The sequence below is a fragment of the Paracoccidioides lutzii genome (genome assembly GCF_000150705.2).
Source record: "Paracoccidioides lutzii Pb01 unplaced genomic scaffold supercont2.16, whole genome shotgun sequence".
Taxonomy (NCBI): domain Eukaryota; kingdom Fungi; phylum Ascomycota; class Eurotiomycetes; order Onygenales; family Ajellomycetaceae; genus Paracoccidioides; species Paracoccidioides lutzii.
The window spans coordinates 540,018-556,079 of NW_015440962.1; the positions used below are offsets into that span (position 1 = coordinate 540,018).

Here is a 16,062-nt window from a genome sequence, read left to right on the forward strand (position 1 = left end):
ATCACAGCATCGCCGTTGTTTGGTCATAGCACATCCCTTCTGCTCCGTTTAACGCGATTAATTCCACTCAACACCTAGAAACAAGTTTACGTCAGATGTTTTGCCAACTTGTGGTGATCGATCTTAAGCCAAACGCCAGGAAATTTCTCCTGTTACATCACGGGTACAGACCAACGGGGTCAATCATTCTTGCTCATAAATTCTTCCCCCTGTCGGAAACCTTCTTGGGAGTGATATATGTTTGTGATATTCAGGGGACCAGAGATTGCATGCTAAAGCCATTCTACCAGCTGTAATGGCGCTTAGATCACCCCGTCATTGGGCCGTGTCGACTTGCCCTGGCACTAACCTCCCTCTGCCGATGTCACCACGACCTCGGGAAGTCCACTATTACATCATGTCAGATATCAGTCTTTAGCAATGAAGCTATTCCGGAAACACTAGTTCTCACCACGCCGGCACTTCAATTGTCATCACTTATGAAACTGTCATTTATATGAAACTGTCACTTACCTTACGTGAAACCTTCTCCCTTTTATTCGCTTCTTTCTTTTCCTTTTATCAGGAATAGGGTGATTCAGTTTCCCAGTACATAAACATGGTTCAACCTCTTATGCAACTTAGAGGGAGGGGGAAGACAGCAGTATGCGAATGACATTCTTGACTGCCTACATTCTCTCATACATCACAATGCTTGTCCGTATTCTCGGGGCAAAATACAAGAAAGGGGGTCATCGACGAACTACCTGTTCGTTAATCGCGATTAACCGTCATCTAAACACCAAACTATTGCTCTCCACAGATTACAGAACGGACCATACTGCATTACACGGTGGTTATCGTAGCAGCCGCAAAACGTTTCAGCTGCTCCCGCAACTAAATAAATCGGACGGGCAACAGAGTACGTGGGGACCTTGTAAACCTAATGGGATAAAGGGCGATTCACCAATCGCTCATGCTGGCTGAGGAACTGAATAGTTGGAATATCGATGATACATGTGGCGTTGAGCGGGAAAAAAGAGGGGTCGAGCTTATGGGTTGTCCAATAACTAACTACGGCCTTTTGGATTTGATCTGATTTTAGACTAGTGATGAAGCCCCATAGAATCGGGTGTTGTCCAAGGTTCCGAATATTTTGCGAAGAAGAAGATCTCCACAACTTATTTGGCTAACATTTCATTCCCAACCTGTGCATGGCCTGAGTGGCTGCACCAAGGAGCGGCGGCTCTGCCGTACGTCGGGCGGAAAGTTTCAAATGCGTGACGGCTGAACAGACTAAATTTGCTCAAGTCACGAAAGGTTTCTTGAGAGCTGAGAGAGATCATGATTGTTTGCATCTTGTGAGGGTCGTCTGTTGGAAGAAATAAAAGAACCAGGAAAGTCTGCCTTTGCTTTCCTCTCCAGTTTCACCCGGAATGATTCTCTTTCGCGAGTCGTATTGCCGTATAACTACCGGGACGATGCAAATTGCCAACTCTGTGGCGGTAGAAGAGGGCTGCACGGCGTCAAGGAAACCTGTGCTGGCCCAGTTTGCATATTCGGGACTTTCAATCTACTAACAAATCTACCTGTTTGCGCAGAACTTTGAAATATCTCAATTTGCGGGTGAGCTATTCTATTTGGGGGGGATAAAGCGGTTGTTCCGTCGCCTTGATAGCTAAGATCATTTCTCTTGTTGTATCTACATCTGTTTCCGGTGTTTTTAGCCTGAGAAAATATGAGAAAGTATGTCTTGTATGGCGCTGCGAAAATGGGGTACCAAAAATCATACACTCCAACTGTCCCGGACCGTTAAGGTGTTAGGCTTTGCTCACTCCATCATCCATTCCGATATATTTTCCCATGAAAATCGTTTTACTTCATTCCCGTTCCCCGAAGCCAATCCCACCTAAAAATACTGGCACATCGCTATATTTTCACCGCCTGCAATTTCTGGCTTTTCCCCCACGTTAAATCCATTCATAACATCAATCACCATCGCCATCCCTGCTGCTAGGTGCCAGAGAATGTGACAGTGGAGCAACCAGATGCCGGGATTATCAGCACGGAACCGGAGAACGGCATGCCCACGTTGGGGTATCTGTACTGTATCGCGGAGCACCGCTTTTGCCAGGTCCTTCGAAGAAGGCCGGAATTGCTGATGCCGCGGATGAGGGTCGAAGGGGTTATAGGAACCCCAGCCTTGGGTTGCGGCATGAAGTGTGAGCACGAAGAAGTTGTGGCCATGCTGTTTTGGTTAGTTTTAGGAACAATTATCAAGGATATGTTTGTGTAGAGGACTGGTTTGGAGGAATTGATGGATATGGAATATGGATGGAAGTAAGGGGCAATGAGGGTCAATGAGAGAGTTGGGGTTGGAAAGGGGGGAAGATGGAAGTTTACCTACAAGATGAAACGGATGAGCGCCTTCGTCAAGGTTGTTAATGACAAGATCGACCCAGACAGGTTTACTCCCTGTTGAAATTGCGAACTGGTTCTTGTCCCAATCGTGCGGGTCCAGTGCGATGAGCGGATATCGAAGAGTGGATTGCGGACGCCACGACGTTTGATTAAAATAACCAAGGGGAACGTTTTGGTTCTTAGACATTTTTGAGATTTTTGTATATACTACGTAAGTTTGATCGGCTTCAGGGGGGAGGCCTGAGAGTAGGGCTGGCGTGGAAGATACTTGTGTGAGATCGATGTGATTTTTTGCGGGGAGGGTCAGAGGCTGTGGCAGGGAAGTTTGCTTTATGCTATTGGAAATTGTACTGTATATCGGGAAGGATTGGAGGGAGGAGAGTGCTGGATTGGAATACTTGAAGCATCTGAACTTTGTTAGCGGATAGACATAGGGGAATGGTATATTTTCTGGTACCGGGTCGCCCATACTCTGGATCTAGCTCCACGGTGAGGGATGATTCTGCTGGGGCATTTCGGTGATGTCGTAGAATAAAATCTACTCTCTGTCCGGGATATAGGATGCCTATCGATTTTGGATTTGATGTCTTTGACTGTCTCAACTGCTGCACACCTAGACCTCCATCAAGGTGGAGGACGTCAAGATACCCTTGAGCAACCCCCAGGGAAATGCCGGCAAGAGACCTTAAAACGACGTATTAGAACGAGAGCATACCAGTCTAAGGTTTGCGAGGGACCATATACCCAGTATTTACCAGCCGAACCCGATATGATTGTGTGGGATCGATTATTAAATATGGTACGGGATGGCCGTCCCCAAGACAATCAACGGGACGGGCTGGAACTGCTTGGGCGCAATTGAAGTGGCCAGCTCCGTTGATAACAAGAGAATCCGGTACAGGCTATATGTCGTCTGTTAGGCTTTGATTGTGTAGATGAAAGGAAAGGAGACTTGAGCACCTCATTTCCATATGATCCGGCTCTCATGTACCATTCCAAGACATCATGGGCACGTCTATGATACCAATCCCCTACTAGCAGGAGGATTTCTTTTTGGTAATTGTATCTCAGAATATCTGATTCCGTATGTCGAAGTTGAATTCCTCGAACACCTCTGGGGGCCGGGCGATGGATCACCAATCCACCGTATAGCCCATCGGCTCTCTGCAATCCAGAATGCGCGTGATACCTGGGTACAAGGTCAGTATCCATGTTTGCAGCGTGAAAAATGTATGTGAGAATTTAACAAGCATAGGATAAACGCAAATAAGCATACCAGTAGGTTCCGCTCTGCGAGTCAGATATGGTGAAATCGTACGGAAAAGATTCTTCGGGGGCGATGGCACATTGGGTCACTCCTGTTGTGCCATCCATTCGATTTCCATCTCCACGGTGTTAGCAACAGGGCACGCTTTCTGCACCATTCGGCGTGGAGTGAGTGAGAAAACCTTTCATGTGCAGACCATGCCAATGCACGGACACGCCCTCATCCGCAAGACCGTTTTTTACATTGATGATCAAGCGATCTCCTGAACGTGCTTCGATGGTTGGGCCAGGGAAAAGGCCTACAGAGAATCACGGTCCGATGTCAGATGCCAGGGATCAGAAGTCCTCTCTACCACGGTTCAATTCCAAGCACAGATATTGGATGTCAGGACATTACCGTTGATAAGATAGACAGATTTCCGAACACCATCGGGATGACGGTCTCCCGCAGTCACTGTCCAGTCAAGGTGGATGGTTTTTGCACGACGATAGATATGATCTTCAGGGTGCAACTCTTCAGTGGCAGGGTGCAAGGATACGTCCAGAACGTGGTGGTCCTTGAGTGCGAGGCCGGGTAAATAACCTGGAATGTTCGAACCTTCAAGAACCCGGAACAATGCCGCTAGAGAGATCACCGATATGACGACAACTGCCAGATGTCGCTTGGACCAATGGACGGTCCCATGGCCCGGCGTCCCCTCTCTTGACCCTGGCGACTCTCTTCGGCACTCTTGGGGATTGCGTGGGCCTCGTATCCTCCTGCGGCTGGATGGTCGTTCCATTCAGGAATCTCGGCTAAGGCCGACGGAGACAGTTCAATTAACTAGTTAAATTAATGATTGAACCACCGGGGGCCAAGAGGAGCTGACACAGGATATGCTGTCTGACACAAAACACCGACAGCATCTGTAACGGTACCAAGTTCGCTTGGCTTTTGCTGGCCTTGCACAGAGTTTGCGGCCCCAAGCTGCCCTTTTATCTTTTGCTGATGGGTTGAGTTTTGCTTGGAGTCTTGGAAAATGGCACTGCCCCCCTAAACAGCTAACTAACTAGGTGTCGAGCAAGAAAAAGCTACCACCGGTCCTCACACTCCCGGCGTCAGGGATGGAGCTTCTTAACTTTCCGGAACAGTCTCAGGATGAGGTTTCTTTGGATTGCCCAGGATGTGCACACGTGTATCTGTTGGCCACCTGGGCATGTTGAAATGGAGAAGATGCTGATTGATAAGCTGGAGACACTCGGAGCCAAAGGTTGGCAGTTATATGTCCTCCTTATTGCCTCCCCTTGGAATGAAGGTGAAGTTTCACTTGAGCCATTCACAGGAGCAATGGCTGCCTCTACACGTTTCCTCTCTTAGCAAAAATTATTCTGCACCTTTGGAGACTAGAAAAGCACACCAAGACGACGGCTATTCTAGGAGTTTGGAACAATGGTCGCACGTCTGGTGAAGATCGGTGGCGTTCTTATCGTGGTAAGTTGGGCTTCGTATTCATACGGGAGGATATTGCTATTGCTAACTATAAGTTTTCTACGCTGTAGACCGCTGGCATATTGACGGCAATTCCTCTGCTTGTATTGCTTGTCCGCGCTGAAGCAGTCCGCAGCTTGAAGGAGATAGAACATGTTATCATATTCATGCAGGAAAACAGGTCATGGGATACTGTATGCGCTGTGCAACGATTCTTGCCTCCTGATCTGCAAATACTGACTGGCTGACTTGCAAGTACTTCGGGACCATGGCCGGTGCGAGAGGGTTTAATGACCCGAACGTGCAAATTAACCCGAATGGTAAGCCGTTGTGGTACCAGTAAGTTTCTTGCCGCTAGATTACACAGAAATGAAGCACAATGAAGTACATGAAGTATACTTACTTCATAAAAAGGCCCGTTGACCCGAGAATGTCAAAGGACGCCAAAACGCTACTGCCGTGGTATTTAGGATATCTGGGGGGGAACTGGTCCAAGGCGATCCAGTGCATGTCTGCTGGGAGCAATGGCTATACGGAAAATCATGCCTCGATCAATCATGGATTAAATGATGGATGGGTGCGAAATAATACACCGTGGAGCTGGGGCTACCATAAACGACAGGATTTGCCTGTCCAGTTTGCCATCGCAGACGCCTGGACTGTTGGCGATATGTATCAAGTATTTTCACCAGTCCCACCAACATTTAAGCCCCTAACTTCAGGGTGATGCCGCTTCGTCGCTAAAAAAGTGAGATAGGAATCTCAAATCACGGCCACCAATCCAAACCGAGTCACGTTGGTCAGTGGAAGTATCAATGCTCCTGGAAGTCCGCAATCGCCTGATGAAGGAGGGGTATATATAGATAATAACGTAATACCAGGTGAGATCCCACGGGGGCCAGGCTGTGACCTGGTGAAGACTTGGAGCTGAAGTGAATGAGCAACTAGGATGCGAGGCGCCTAACCTCAACTGCTATCCTCTCAAATGGAAGACGGTCTTCGAATTGTACGAAGCGGCAGGTGTATCTTGGCAGGTTTACCAGGGAGTGGATAACTTCGATGACAACCCCTTGGCCTGGTTTCAGCAGTTCCAGAATGCACCACCAAGATCGCCATTATCTCGGAAGGGAATGGCATATTTGGGGCTGGAAGCTTTCTACAAGGCTGCCGCCCTCGGCTCTCTCCCGCAAGTTAGCTTTATTGTCGGTCCGCAGGAGTTGTCTGAACATGCGCCATATTCTCCGTTAGATGGAGGATGGCTGCAACGTAAGATCATGGAAGCAGTGGTTAAAGGGCCAAAATATGGCTCAAGCCTGCTCATGATTAGTTACGATGGTATATCCTTGGTCCTGCGATCTTTCGATTGTATCGGAACATAGAACTAACATGTACGCAGAATCTGGGGGCTGGGGTGACCATGTTCCCCCTTACCACTCCCCAGAGAACACTCCCGGCGAATGGTTACAAGATCCGTACGGTCTTTTTGGAAACGTATACACCGGACCTGGTTGGTGCTGCCTCTTGCACTTAAAACCATCAATTGCCAGCTAGCTAACCATATGAAAAATTCAGGAGTTCGAGTCCCCTTCTACATCATTTCCCCATGGACCCGTGGCGGGCGCGTTTTTACAGAACACGCAGACCACAATTCTCAAATCCTTTTCATCGAAGAATGGCTCAGCGCAAAGGGCTATGATAACATCCGCACGGACGAGATGGTCCACTGGAGGAGAAAAAACATGGCTAATCTAGTAAACTCGCTGGATTTCGAGAATGTGCGTCTCTGAAACCCTCCTTTTTCCCCTACCAAAAGTTCAACTCCCGGCATATATGTGGAGATACTTGCGTAACTAATTATGTGAGATACATCAAATCAGCCCGACCTCTCTATGCCTAATATCCCAAAAACCGCCACTCCCCACCGTAACTCCCGCGGCGAATGGGATGGTTCGGCGTTTTGCGAATCGCAGTTCCCGAAACCACGGCCGCCAGTCCCTTATTCCTCCCAGCCTCCCTCACTCCCAAATATTGTCGAGGAGGGTTATAAGATATGTACGGGGCAACTGACAGAGGGCCGTTATCTTGTTTTTGAGAGCGAGAACGGCTATCTTCTTACCCACAGCCTTGCTGTACAAAACGGCACTGATGGCTCAGCCATGATATCGACGATGTCATCACAGCAATCCTCTAGTCGTGGAAATGATCAGAGAAATAAATACCGCTCTCGGAATGCTCGGTGGATAATTCACTACTATAACAATAATAAAACTGACATTGGCACGATTGCGACGAACCAAAAGAGCCCATTCTTGGTTTCTAGCTTTGATAGGCGTGTCTGGTTGGGTGCAGGGGGGAGGCAGGTCCATGAGCGGTGGAAGGCGGTGCCAGTGGATATTCAGTTTTCGCAAGGTAAAGGAGCTCGAGAGAAGAGGGGATATGTGATGAGGTTTATGTCGTCGAATGGCAATGAAGGAGCCAATCCTAACGGATTTATCAGTGTTGATGATGATGGAAAAGTCATCGTTGGAAAAAAGGAAAAGAAGTATAGGGTGGTGAGCGTAACGTATTATGATTGATAAGACCCAAGTAACATTTTTCTTCCGGCGTTTAAGGGGCTGTTGGCTTTTTGGGAGTTTTGGAGAATAGGGGAGTGAGGGAAACAAGACTTTTCTGGAATATGTTCGCTGGGCATATTTTAGATATTCGGAGACACTTCAACAGTTATCTGGGTGAAGGGAAGGGGAACAGAAAATCACTTTGTTGATTTGAAGATAAATGCATTAGGAGAAATGCTGAGCTGAGCAAAAGAGACAGGGCAACTGAATGAGCAAAATGAATTCTTCGCAATAACTATGTAGTTATGTCTGATATTGTTAACCATTTCCCAATTGCTTTTGCAGGCTTGAGAGTTTTCAAGCAATGCCACTTTTGCTGTAGTTGGTCGTATTGGATTCGATACATGCCTTTTTGCACACCGGAAGTGACAATTTTCGTTTAAAGAACCAGACAAAGGCCGACGGTAGGATGCTGAAGCAACTGTTCTTTCATGCATATCTATACCGCGACCTACTGCTAAGGACGCTCGACTGGGGGGGAGACATAGCTACGGATTCAATCAGATCAACGCCACCAAATTCAGCTTCTGAGTAGTTAGCTGATAGTTACTCAATACTTTGACCGGGGGGAATGACTCCGCCTTCCACCTGTTCCTGCGAACACTAAATAAGGCATTGCATCGAGTCATCGCGGCGTAATGAAATCTGTTCTGCGCTGAGTTGCAACAGAATTTCTCAGTCGTTAAACATCAAACGAAAGGGAACCGATAAGGGCAGGGAGATTCCGCTGCATTCTTGGATGGGTATTTAGGAACCAGAAATTTCCCCAATATGTTACATTCCTGGACGCTTTCTGCCCCTTATTTGAAACTGGATTGTGAGTCCCGGTCTGTAATGCATCGGATTGGACGATTCTCCAACGATACTAGACCTTTGGTAGCATCTAAATGTTGTGGTATGGCTGTTTGGTAGCTGTCAAACATGGGCCTTGATTTTTTGTTTTTTCTCCCTGTGAACATAATTAATTCATTCTGCCGACATCCTCCTCAACAAAAAGTTGCCGTACGACAATAGAAGCAGTGCTAGTTTTACGCGGGTTAGGTATTTTAAACAGTTCGTCAAGCTCCTCAGCATGCGCCCTTTGGTTTCCACATAGAAGAAGCATATAAATGCGAACTCGAACACATCTCAGAAGGCGAAGAAGACGTAGAACCAGTATTTGATCTTACTGCGTTTTCACGTTAGATTTTGGCGTGCTGGGTAACAACGACAATCTCTAGCAGGAGAGATCAGGAAGTATTGCAAGGGTGAACGATAGTGAAGGCGATGAAGGGCAGTAGACTTACATTGTCCAACGGGCGTCACAAAACGCGTTCACGATTCCAGCCGTACCAGCTGTTAGCTGGGAAACCCGCTTTCTCTTACCTCTCGTATCGTTCGACATGGCCTCACCGGGGTATATAAGCTGTAGGGAGGTAAATACAAACGCGAATGCAGACCCGAATATATAGATAGATGCGATCGAAAAGGGTGAAGATGATTTACTGCTCGTGTGAGTGTCCGCTGCTGTGCCAGCGGCAATTGCAAGGCAATCTGTCATACCCGCTCCACAGCCAAGTAGCATCTTGCACATGGCAGCGTGCCCAATCATTGCTGGGATCCAGTCTGCAAATGGCATAACGATATTGCGGAGAAGTTTTGGTGTTGGTATTAGTCACTCCAACGTTCTCCAGGAGACAGGGTACGTAGTGAGAGTCCACACTGGGAGAAAATGAGGATTTGGTAACGTTATTAGCAGACCCGGGCTCAAATTTGGAGCGGATTTGGCCTTGGGGTTTCGTCAATGTCATAGTTAGTTACTTGTTACCGGAAAATCTGTCCAAGCCAAGAAAAGAGATATATTGAGCATCACTTGTACACAGAGTAGACTGTCACCAACCAAGTAGTAAGATGAGTTGTACATTCCAGCGACTGTTGCACTATAACTGCGCAGGGTGGTGCAATTCTCGATAACGTACAGCGTCGCCACCATGCAAGGCAGTTATTTATGATTGCACCCGAAAGACAGTAAAAGCCGTTCGCCAATGGACATGCTCCGCGTGGATGCCAAAGCTGTCACGACCGTTGCAATACAAACGCCGAAGCAGCGGAGATAGCCAGGCAGCCGGCGACCCTGCCAGTCTGCTATCCAAATAAAGAGTGCGCCAACCATTTGCGCAGCCTAATACATTTTTATTTTATTTGAGAAAGGGAAGCCAGTGTAGGTGTTTCTGCTGAAGTGGGAGGAGGTCCCTCTCGTGTATATTGAAAATAGCGAAGACAATCCCTGTGCCGGCCTTGCCAGTCGGCGGGAGGCCATAATATTTGACGCAGTTCGGGAGAGCATTGATACTCCCATCAAGCTAGTTACTGTCAAGCGCCTATTGTTTAAGGATATTAATATTTGCAACCGCGTTTGGTTTAAAATAATATCCTGCAACAGGTTACGGGGGTTAGGCATATGAATTTCTTACCATTCTTTCTCGACGTCAGAAAGACAACGGCACGTAAAAGATACATGCGGACATACCCACTTCCCAGCCAGTTGGTTGGGCTTTGACTGCAGCTTCTCGTTGCCTGTGGTCTTGATGTCCTCAACCACTCCATCGCGGATGTTCGGACTTTGGCCCGGAGCTTTGATCTATGGCATGATTATCAGTATAATAAAAAAATGACTTTCCGCTGGCCATAGTTACCGATTTGCAATCGTGCAGTGGTGAGAGAGGGCTCCCAGCCCGGGTTGGATAAATGCAGTTTATTTTGTAGAGATTTTGAGGTACATTACCAATTACATACATGCAAAGAGAGTCGATGTTCGGCTTTTCGCGATGGAGCGGATAACATAGTTTTGGCGTGCTCTATAATTAAGATGGTTCAGCAACCAATAAAGGCATTCATCTGTGTTCAAAATGAGCAGTGAGATGGCTCCAAAACTAAGGTGTAAATTTGAGCTGACAGTGAGCTTTTCAATTTTCTCCTAGAAATATTTTTTTAAACTGCAGTCTGCCAACGTATCCGGTTCCGCCTTATGTATACCAACAGAGAACGTTCCATCACTCTATCTCACACATTTTCTTGCGCGGATCGATTTTTAGATTCCTGAGCTCTCTTTTTACCTTCCTCTTTCAACATATCATCATCTGGCCGCTTTAGAGCTACTTGTGGTATTAGAAATATGGCAAGGAAAAACGCCAGTGCCGCAGTCCCGGCGCCGATAAGGAATATAATCCGGAACCCTTTCTGATACGACGGAATAAGAATAGACCGGACGCGTGAAGCCTCAGATTCCGAGAGCGTAGAAAGGTACGTGTCAGGAGACCTGAGAAGTCTCCTGGCCTCTGAGTCGGTGAGGTTGAGGGAGGAAAAGGATGAGACCAACACATTATGTAGGATGACCCCTGCGGTTGTAATCCCAAGTGTTCCGCCGAGATTTCTCAAGAAACTGTGTGAGGAATTCATAACGTTAGTAGCTAATTATATTCTTGAGAGTAGTCTAAAGTGTTCGTGTCTACAGACTCACTTCCTAAATGACGTTACGACAGCCATTTCACGCCGCTCAACGCCTGCTTGGATGGCAATGAGAGCCCTGGAGGATTGTAAGTTACACTTTCATGCACGCTGATTCAAAAGGCTTTGGTAGCGTCAATCGTTACTCACGGCTGCAGAGTGTTCCCCACACCAGCACCAGTCAACAGCCCATAACCAATCTGTTTTCCAAGTCCCGAAGAGCTATCAAGCGTCGAGTATAGGCCAAGGCCAATGGCCCAAATAACCCATCCTAAAAGGATACATTCTCGGTAGCGACCTACCCAGGACACGAAAAGGCCGGAAAGTGAACTGCCAACAGCTGGTGTAAATTAGTAACAGTGGGGAAAAAATAAATAAATAACTGGTAGAAATCGGTGTCTAGAAAAGCCAATGGGAAAAACTTAGAATCTAGGTTGGCTCGAGAAGGGGTGAGAATTGCAAAACGTACTCTGAACTAATACGACCGGTAGCAGCAACGAAGCCGCCTTAGTCGCCGAGTAGCCGTATGCCAGCTGATAGAATGTAGGAATGTAGTAGAGCTGAACGACAGAATTCCACCCATTGATGAACATAGTCAGACATGCTCCATTGACTAGACGCGACTTAAAAATATGCATCGGTATTAGAGGAGTAGATGCCCCCTTCCATTGCCAAACGACAAACGCTAACGAGACACAAACCCCAACGACCAATGAAATAACGACCTGTATTGAGTTCCATGGATATTCACCACCCCATGCCAGGCCAAGCATGAGCACCACTGTCCCGCCAAGCGCAAGAAAAGCGCCAGTGAAATCTATCGTCCGAAGTTTCGCCCGCCAGTTTCCTTCTACTTTTCTTAACGGCATGAAGAATTTGACGCTGAGGATGGCGAGTACTGTGAGCGGGAGGTTGAGACGAAATATCCACCGCCATGAGCCCTTTGATATCGAGGCTAAGGAACCGCCAATCACCGGTCCGATGCCGTTGGCGAGGGCTACTACAGAGCCTAAAATACCTTGATACTTTCCCCGTTCACGGAGCGGAACGACGTCACTGACTATTAGTTGCCCTAGAGTTATCAAACCACCACCGCCAATGCCGCTCAACGCGCGGAAGACGATCAACTCTATGGCTGTTCGTGAGAGAGAGGATGCTAGAGATCCTATGAAGAAGATGACGAGACCAATGTAGAGGATTACTTTCCGTGACCAGATGTCAGAAAAGCGCCCGTAAAGCAGTTGGAAACACGTCGACGTCCTTTGTATGTTAGCAATTTTGCAACTATGTTGATATACAGCCCACAATCCAAGTAACCATCAATGGTATACGATTGACTTACACGAAATAACCTCCAGCTATCCATAACGTTTCGTCCCCCGCAGCCAGATCATTTGATATAATTGAAAGGCTAGCAGCTAGAGTAGTCTGGTCTATTAAAGCCAGTAGATCAAGACTGGCACATGCCAGGAATATCTAATGTTGGTTAGCATAGATGACTTCGTCTCTTATGTGCATGTTATATACTAACAGTAATGATGGTGCGCCTTGGAACGAAGTTTGTCTGCTCATTGAAGAGATGGGGACTCCCTTTTTCGGCCCCTGCTCCATTGCTATCATCATCCGACGGCGTATCTGTCTTTGAACATTGAGTGGACTCGGAAACAGTGGAACTTCCGTTCATTTTTTCGGCTCGGAAGGCAGCTGGAGCTGGCGACGAACAGTAGAATTTCAAAGTTCCTCAGCAACTTCTAATCTATGAAGGAAACTATTTTGGCCTGCAAGTTAAGAGAATGAAAAAATCTTTTTTATTTCCATATATAAATCTGTGAATGAGCGCAATGAATAAAGATCGCGGCGGCGAAGGGGGAGAAGGGGGGCGCCGGGAGGAGGGGGGAGCGAGGTGATGTAAACGGTAGCAAGTCGATAATTGAGGGTGTTTGAGAGGGTTCCAGACTTCGACCTGCCTTATATACAGGTCATTTCTCACGAAAACATGCTCCACAGTCCAACGATGATGAGTTCCGTGAAGTTCCTCTCTTCGATTTTGTACTTTGGATAAGACATCAGGAACAAACAACGGGATACCAATCCATGATGGCTGGGCATCTCAAGGTCCTCGGAAAAGAATTCGGCACATCTCAATATTCTGTTGACCACAAGGTACTTGTCAGTTACCTCCAGGTCCTCAAACGTTGCCCTGCCACGTAGCATTTCGTTTGTAACATTTCATCATAAGAAAAGAGAGGATAAGATGCTCGTCAGGGGTTTGAAATTCTACAAAGGAAGTTGAGACTGGGAACCTTAGGAGCTATATCTCAAAGTTGTCCTGGATGGGGAGGTAAAACGATAAGGAGACGGGAAAGAAAGGGGAAATAGTGGAAGGAAGAAAATCAAAACAGACGTCTAGTTTGATCTAGACGAATCGTAAAGTTTTCGAGCAAAGAGACCTGACCTAATCATACCAAAGAAACCTGATCAACATGTTATTCAAACGTTGCTCTAGGGGTTATTCAACAGCGACAATCCTTACTTCAGGGCTTCAACCCACCAATGGATGGACCATCCGTCCAAGAAGGAACGGTAAGATCTCCAAATCCTGATAGTGGATATCCACACCCGGTGTAAATTTGTAGTGGTAGACTGATCTCAGTGAGCTGGCCAAATATGTATAAATCGACAGGCTGCCCCCGTGCAGCTGCAACGTGTATGTACTTTTGTGGGAGACTAATAATCCACTTTCGTGTCCAATTCTATGCGTGCCAGAAGCCTTCACCTCCAACCTTGTGAAACATGGCGGACCTTAACGTTTTCAATGTGTATTATGGCCCTGATGCCCTGAGAAAATATTTCAACCCTGATTGTCAGCCTCCATTACCGCTGGTGGAAATTCCAGAGCGTCTGAATCCTCTTTATAAAGACGGGGTGCGGATATATGCAAAGATCATGGCAATGCACCCCGCAAACAATGTGAAGGCAATTCCAGGTACTGTCTTCTCGAGCAGTGCATTTCCGAGGTGACATACGTGAGGCTAACTAGACCCCCTTTTCTCATCTAGCGCTGAATATGCTTGAGTGCAATGTTGTACCAGGCAAAACAAGTACAATCATCGAGTACAGCTCTGGATCGACCGTTATTTCGATGTCATTGATCGCGAGAATATTCCACAATATCAGTGATGTCAGGGCATATCTCAGCAATAAAACGAGTAACACGAAATTGAAATTGATGCAATTCTTTGGGCTCGACATCACACTTTTTGGAGGACCGTCCCAACCCGAGCCACTAGACGAGCGCGGCGGGATCCAGAACGCAAAAAAAATGGCGATGACTTCCGACGATATCATCAACCCGAATCAATACGAAAATCAAAACAATTGGAAGGCACATATCCGCTGGACAGGGCCGCAGATCCTGAAGCAACTTCCTCAAATAAACGTGATCTGTGCAGGCATGGGGACTTCAGGGACAATGACGGGACTGGGAACTTATTTCAAGCAAGCGAAGCCTTCAGTCTTTCGGCTTGGGGTTTGCACCGCTCCAGGTGACCGAGTTCCAGGTCCAAGATCTTATTCTCTCCTTCTCCCGGTTGAGTTCCCGTGGAGAGAGGCTGTCGACGCAATAGAGGAAGTTGGATCCCTCGAATCCTTTTCACTATCCCTCGATATGTGTCGGGAGGGTCTGGTCTGTGGGCCCTCGTCTGGATTCAACCTAAGTGGGCTTTTGCGAATGTTAAGAAAGCGCAAGTCAGAGGGAACCTTGTCAGAGCTCGCAGGTTCTGATGGCTTAACCCATTGCGTTTTCTTGTGTTGCGATCTGCCATACCAGTACATCGACGAGTATTTCCAGAAATTAGGACCGGAGAAATTCCCTGCAATCCATAATGAGGTAAGTGGAAAATGCCAACCCTCTACTCCATTTTGTCATCCTTGAAGCCGTCCCGGAGAGGACCTAAAACTTATGGTTCGCCAGAATTTGACCAAAGTCGACCTCTATCGTTATGACGAGGCGTGGGAACTACACCCCATGGACGTTCTTCCCCGCTTCTATGAGCCCTTTGAAGCAGTGAAGGCTTATTCCTGGGCCAAAATCAATGCGAAAGCACAGACCTATGTAATTGATTTGCGGAAGACAGTCGACTATGAGAGCGGGCATCTCCCGGGCGCCATGAACGTTCCGCTGAAGAGTCTGTCCGCCAAGACGCCCAGTCCATTCGCTGAGTCGAAAGTGCTGGAAGCCCAATGGTTGGAGCTTGAAAGCGTCTTCGAGCGGGTAAAGGATTCATCGAACCTCAACGAACGGCGTGTTCTTGTGCTGTGTTATAATGGAGACACATCGCGTGTTGCAACCAGCGTTTTGCGCGCAAAGGGCGTGGAAGCAGACTGCATTCGCGGTGGTTATCGAGCCCTCGGAGTTGCGACGACAGAGCTGCCGGGATGCTTGGGAACGAGACTAAATACGCTTGTGCCGCAGCAGGATATTTTGGTGTAAACGGATGCTAATGGATGGCTCGTGAACCCGCAATCGATTCTGAAGAAGAAAGGAGGAGTCCTCTGCGAGGTGGGAAACAGTTATGTTGTAGTTCTCTAACCATAAATAGCTGAAGTTAAGTTAATTCTAAGCGAGCGAGCAACCAAATCATTTGTGATATGTTTCCTCTATTAATACCCAGGTTAACTCCGGATCTGTATGCACCAGTAACCACCAACGATCACCTCAACTTGCAATTATGAGATCAATTGTGAGATGAAGATGCAAGAAATTCTACAGCTAGTCAGTCAGTCAATTAGAGAGTGAGTGAAACCCTCGATTAATAATTTCTTTCA

The 16,062-nt window shown here is 47.2% G+C and overlaps 8 protein-coding genes across 8 annotated transcripts; 4 read left to right on the top strand and 4 right to left on the bottom strand.

Annotated features, from left to right (window-relative positions):
* Positions 1–645: 645 nt before the first annotated feature.
* Positions 646–966, top strand: PAAG_12132 (hypothetical protein; the record flags this gene model as incomplete). Its single annotated transcript, XM_015847660.1, has 1 exon — positions 646–966. One exon carries the CDS (start codon positions 646–648, stop codon positions 964–966), a length of 321 nt encoding a protein of 106 aa, XP_015702735.1.
* A 922-nt stretch (positions 967–1,888) lies between these two features.
* On the bottom strand, positions 1,889–4,448 carry PAAG_06004 (laccase IV; the record flags this gene model as incomplete). Its single annotated transcript, XM_015845758.1, has 8 exons — positions 1,889–2,227; positions 2,387–2,807; positions 2,872–3,084; positions 3,145–3,302; positions 3,361–3,589; positions 3,677–3,785; positions 3,849–3,965; positions 4,064–4,448. 8 exons carry the CDS (start codon positions 4,446–4,448, stop codon positions 1,889–1,891), a joined length of 1,971 nt encoding a protein of 656 aa, XP_015699984.1.
* A 647-nt stretch (positions 4,449–5,095) lies between these two features.
* PAAG_06005 (phospholipase C 2) lies at positions 5,096–7,710 on the top strand (the record flags this gene model as incomplete). The annotated part of the gene is made up of 9 exons (XM_015845759.1): positions 5,096–5,137; positions 5,206–5,328; positions 5,391–5,473; positions 5,549–5,813; positions 5,892–6,015; positions 6,083–6,469; positions 6,531–6,641; positions 6,707–6,909; positions 7,012–7,710. The coding sequence occupies 9 exons, from the start codon at positions 5,096–5,098 to the stop codon at positions 7,708–7,710; spliced, it is 2,037 nt and encodes a 678-aa protein (XP_015699985.1).
* A 1,167-nt stretch (positions 7,711–8,877) lies between these two features.
* Positions 8,878–9,367, bottom strand: PAAG_06006 (hypothetical protein; the record flags this gene model as incomplete). Its single annotated transcript, XM_015845760.1, has 2 exons — positions 8,878–8,917; positions 9,036–9,367. The coding sequence occupies 2 exons, from the start codon at positions 9,365–9,367 to the stop codon at positions 8,878–8,880; spliced, it is 372 nt and encodes a 123-aa protein (XP_015699986.1).
* Positions 9,368–9,926: 559 nt separating this feature from the next.
* PAAG_12133 (hypothetical protein) lies at positions 9,927–10,572 on the bottom strand (the record flags this gene model as incomplete). The annotated part of the gene is made up of 3 exons (XM_015847661.1): positions 9,927–10,091; positions 10,259–10,369; positions 10,525–10,572. The coding sequence occupies 3 exons, from the start codon at positions 10,570–10,572 to the stop codon at positions 9,927–9,929; spliced, it is 324 nt and encodes a 107-aa protein (XP_015702736.1).
* A 219-nt stretch (positions 10,573–10,791) lies between these two features.
* PAAG_12134 (hypothetical protein) lies at positions 10,792–12,919 on the bottom strand (the record flags this gene model as incomplete). The annotated part of the gene is made up of 6 exons (XM_015847662.1): positions 10,792–11,170; positions 11,249–11,314; positions 11,386–11,575; positions 11,705–12,495; positions 12,578–12,711; positions 12,767–12,919. 6 exons carry the CDS (start codon positions 12,917–12,919, stop codon positions 10,792–10,794), a joined length of 1,713 nt encoding a protein of 570 aa, XP_015702737.1.
* A 413-nt stretch (positions 12,920–13,332) lies between these two features.
* Positions 13,333–13,863, top strand: PAAG_12135 (hypothetical protein; the record flags this gene model as incomplete). Its single annotated transcript, XM_015847663.1, has 2 exons — positions 13,333–13,404; positions 13,774–13,863. 2 exons carry the CDS (start codon positions 13,333–13,335, stop codon positions 13,861–13,863), a joined length of 162 nt encoding a protein of 53 aa, XP_015702738.1.
* Positions 13,864–14,028: 165 nt separating this feature from the next.
* PAAG_06008 (cysteine synthase K/M:Cysteine synthase B) lies at positions 14,029–15,727 on the top strand (the record flags this gene model as incomplete). Its single annotated transcript, XM_015845761.1, has 3 exons — positions 14,029–14,221; positions 14,295–15,124; positions 15,209–15,727. The coding sequence occupies 3 exons, from the start codon at positions 14,029–14,031 to the stop codon at positions 15,725–15,727; spliced, it is 1,542 nt and encodes a 513-aa protein (XP_015699987.1).
* Between the last annotated feature and the right edge of the window lie 335 nt (positions 15,728–16,062).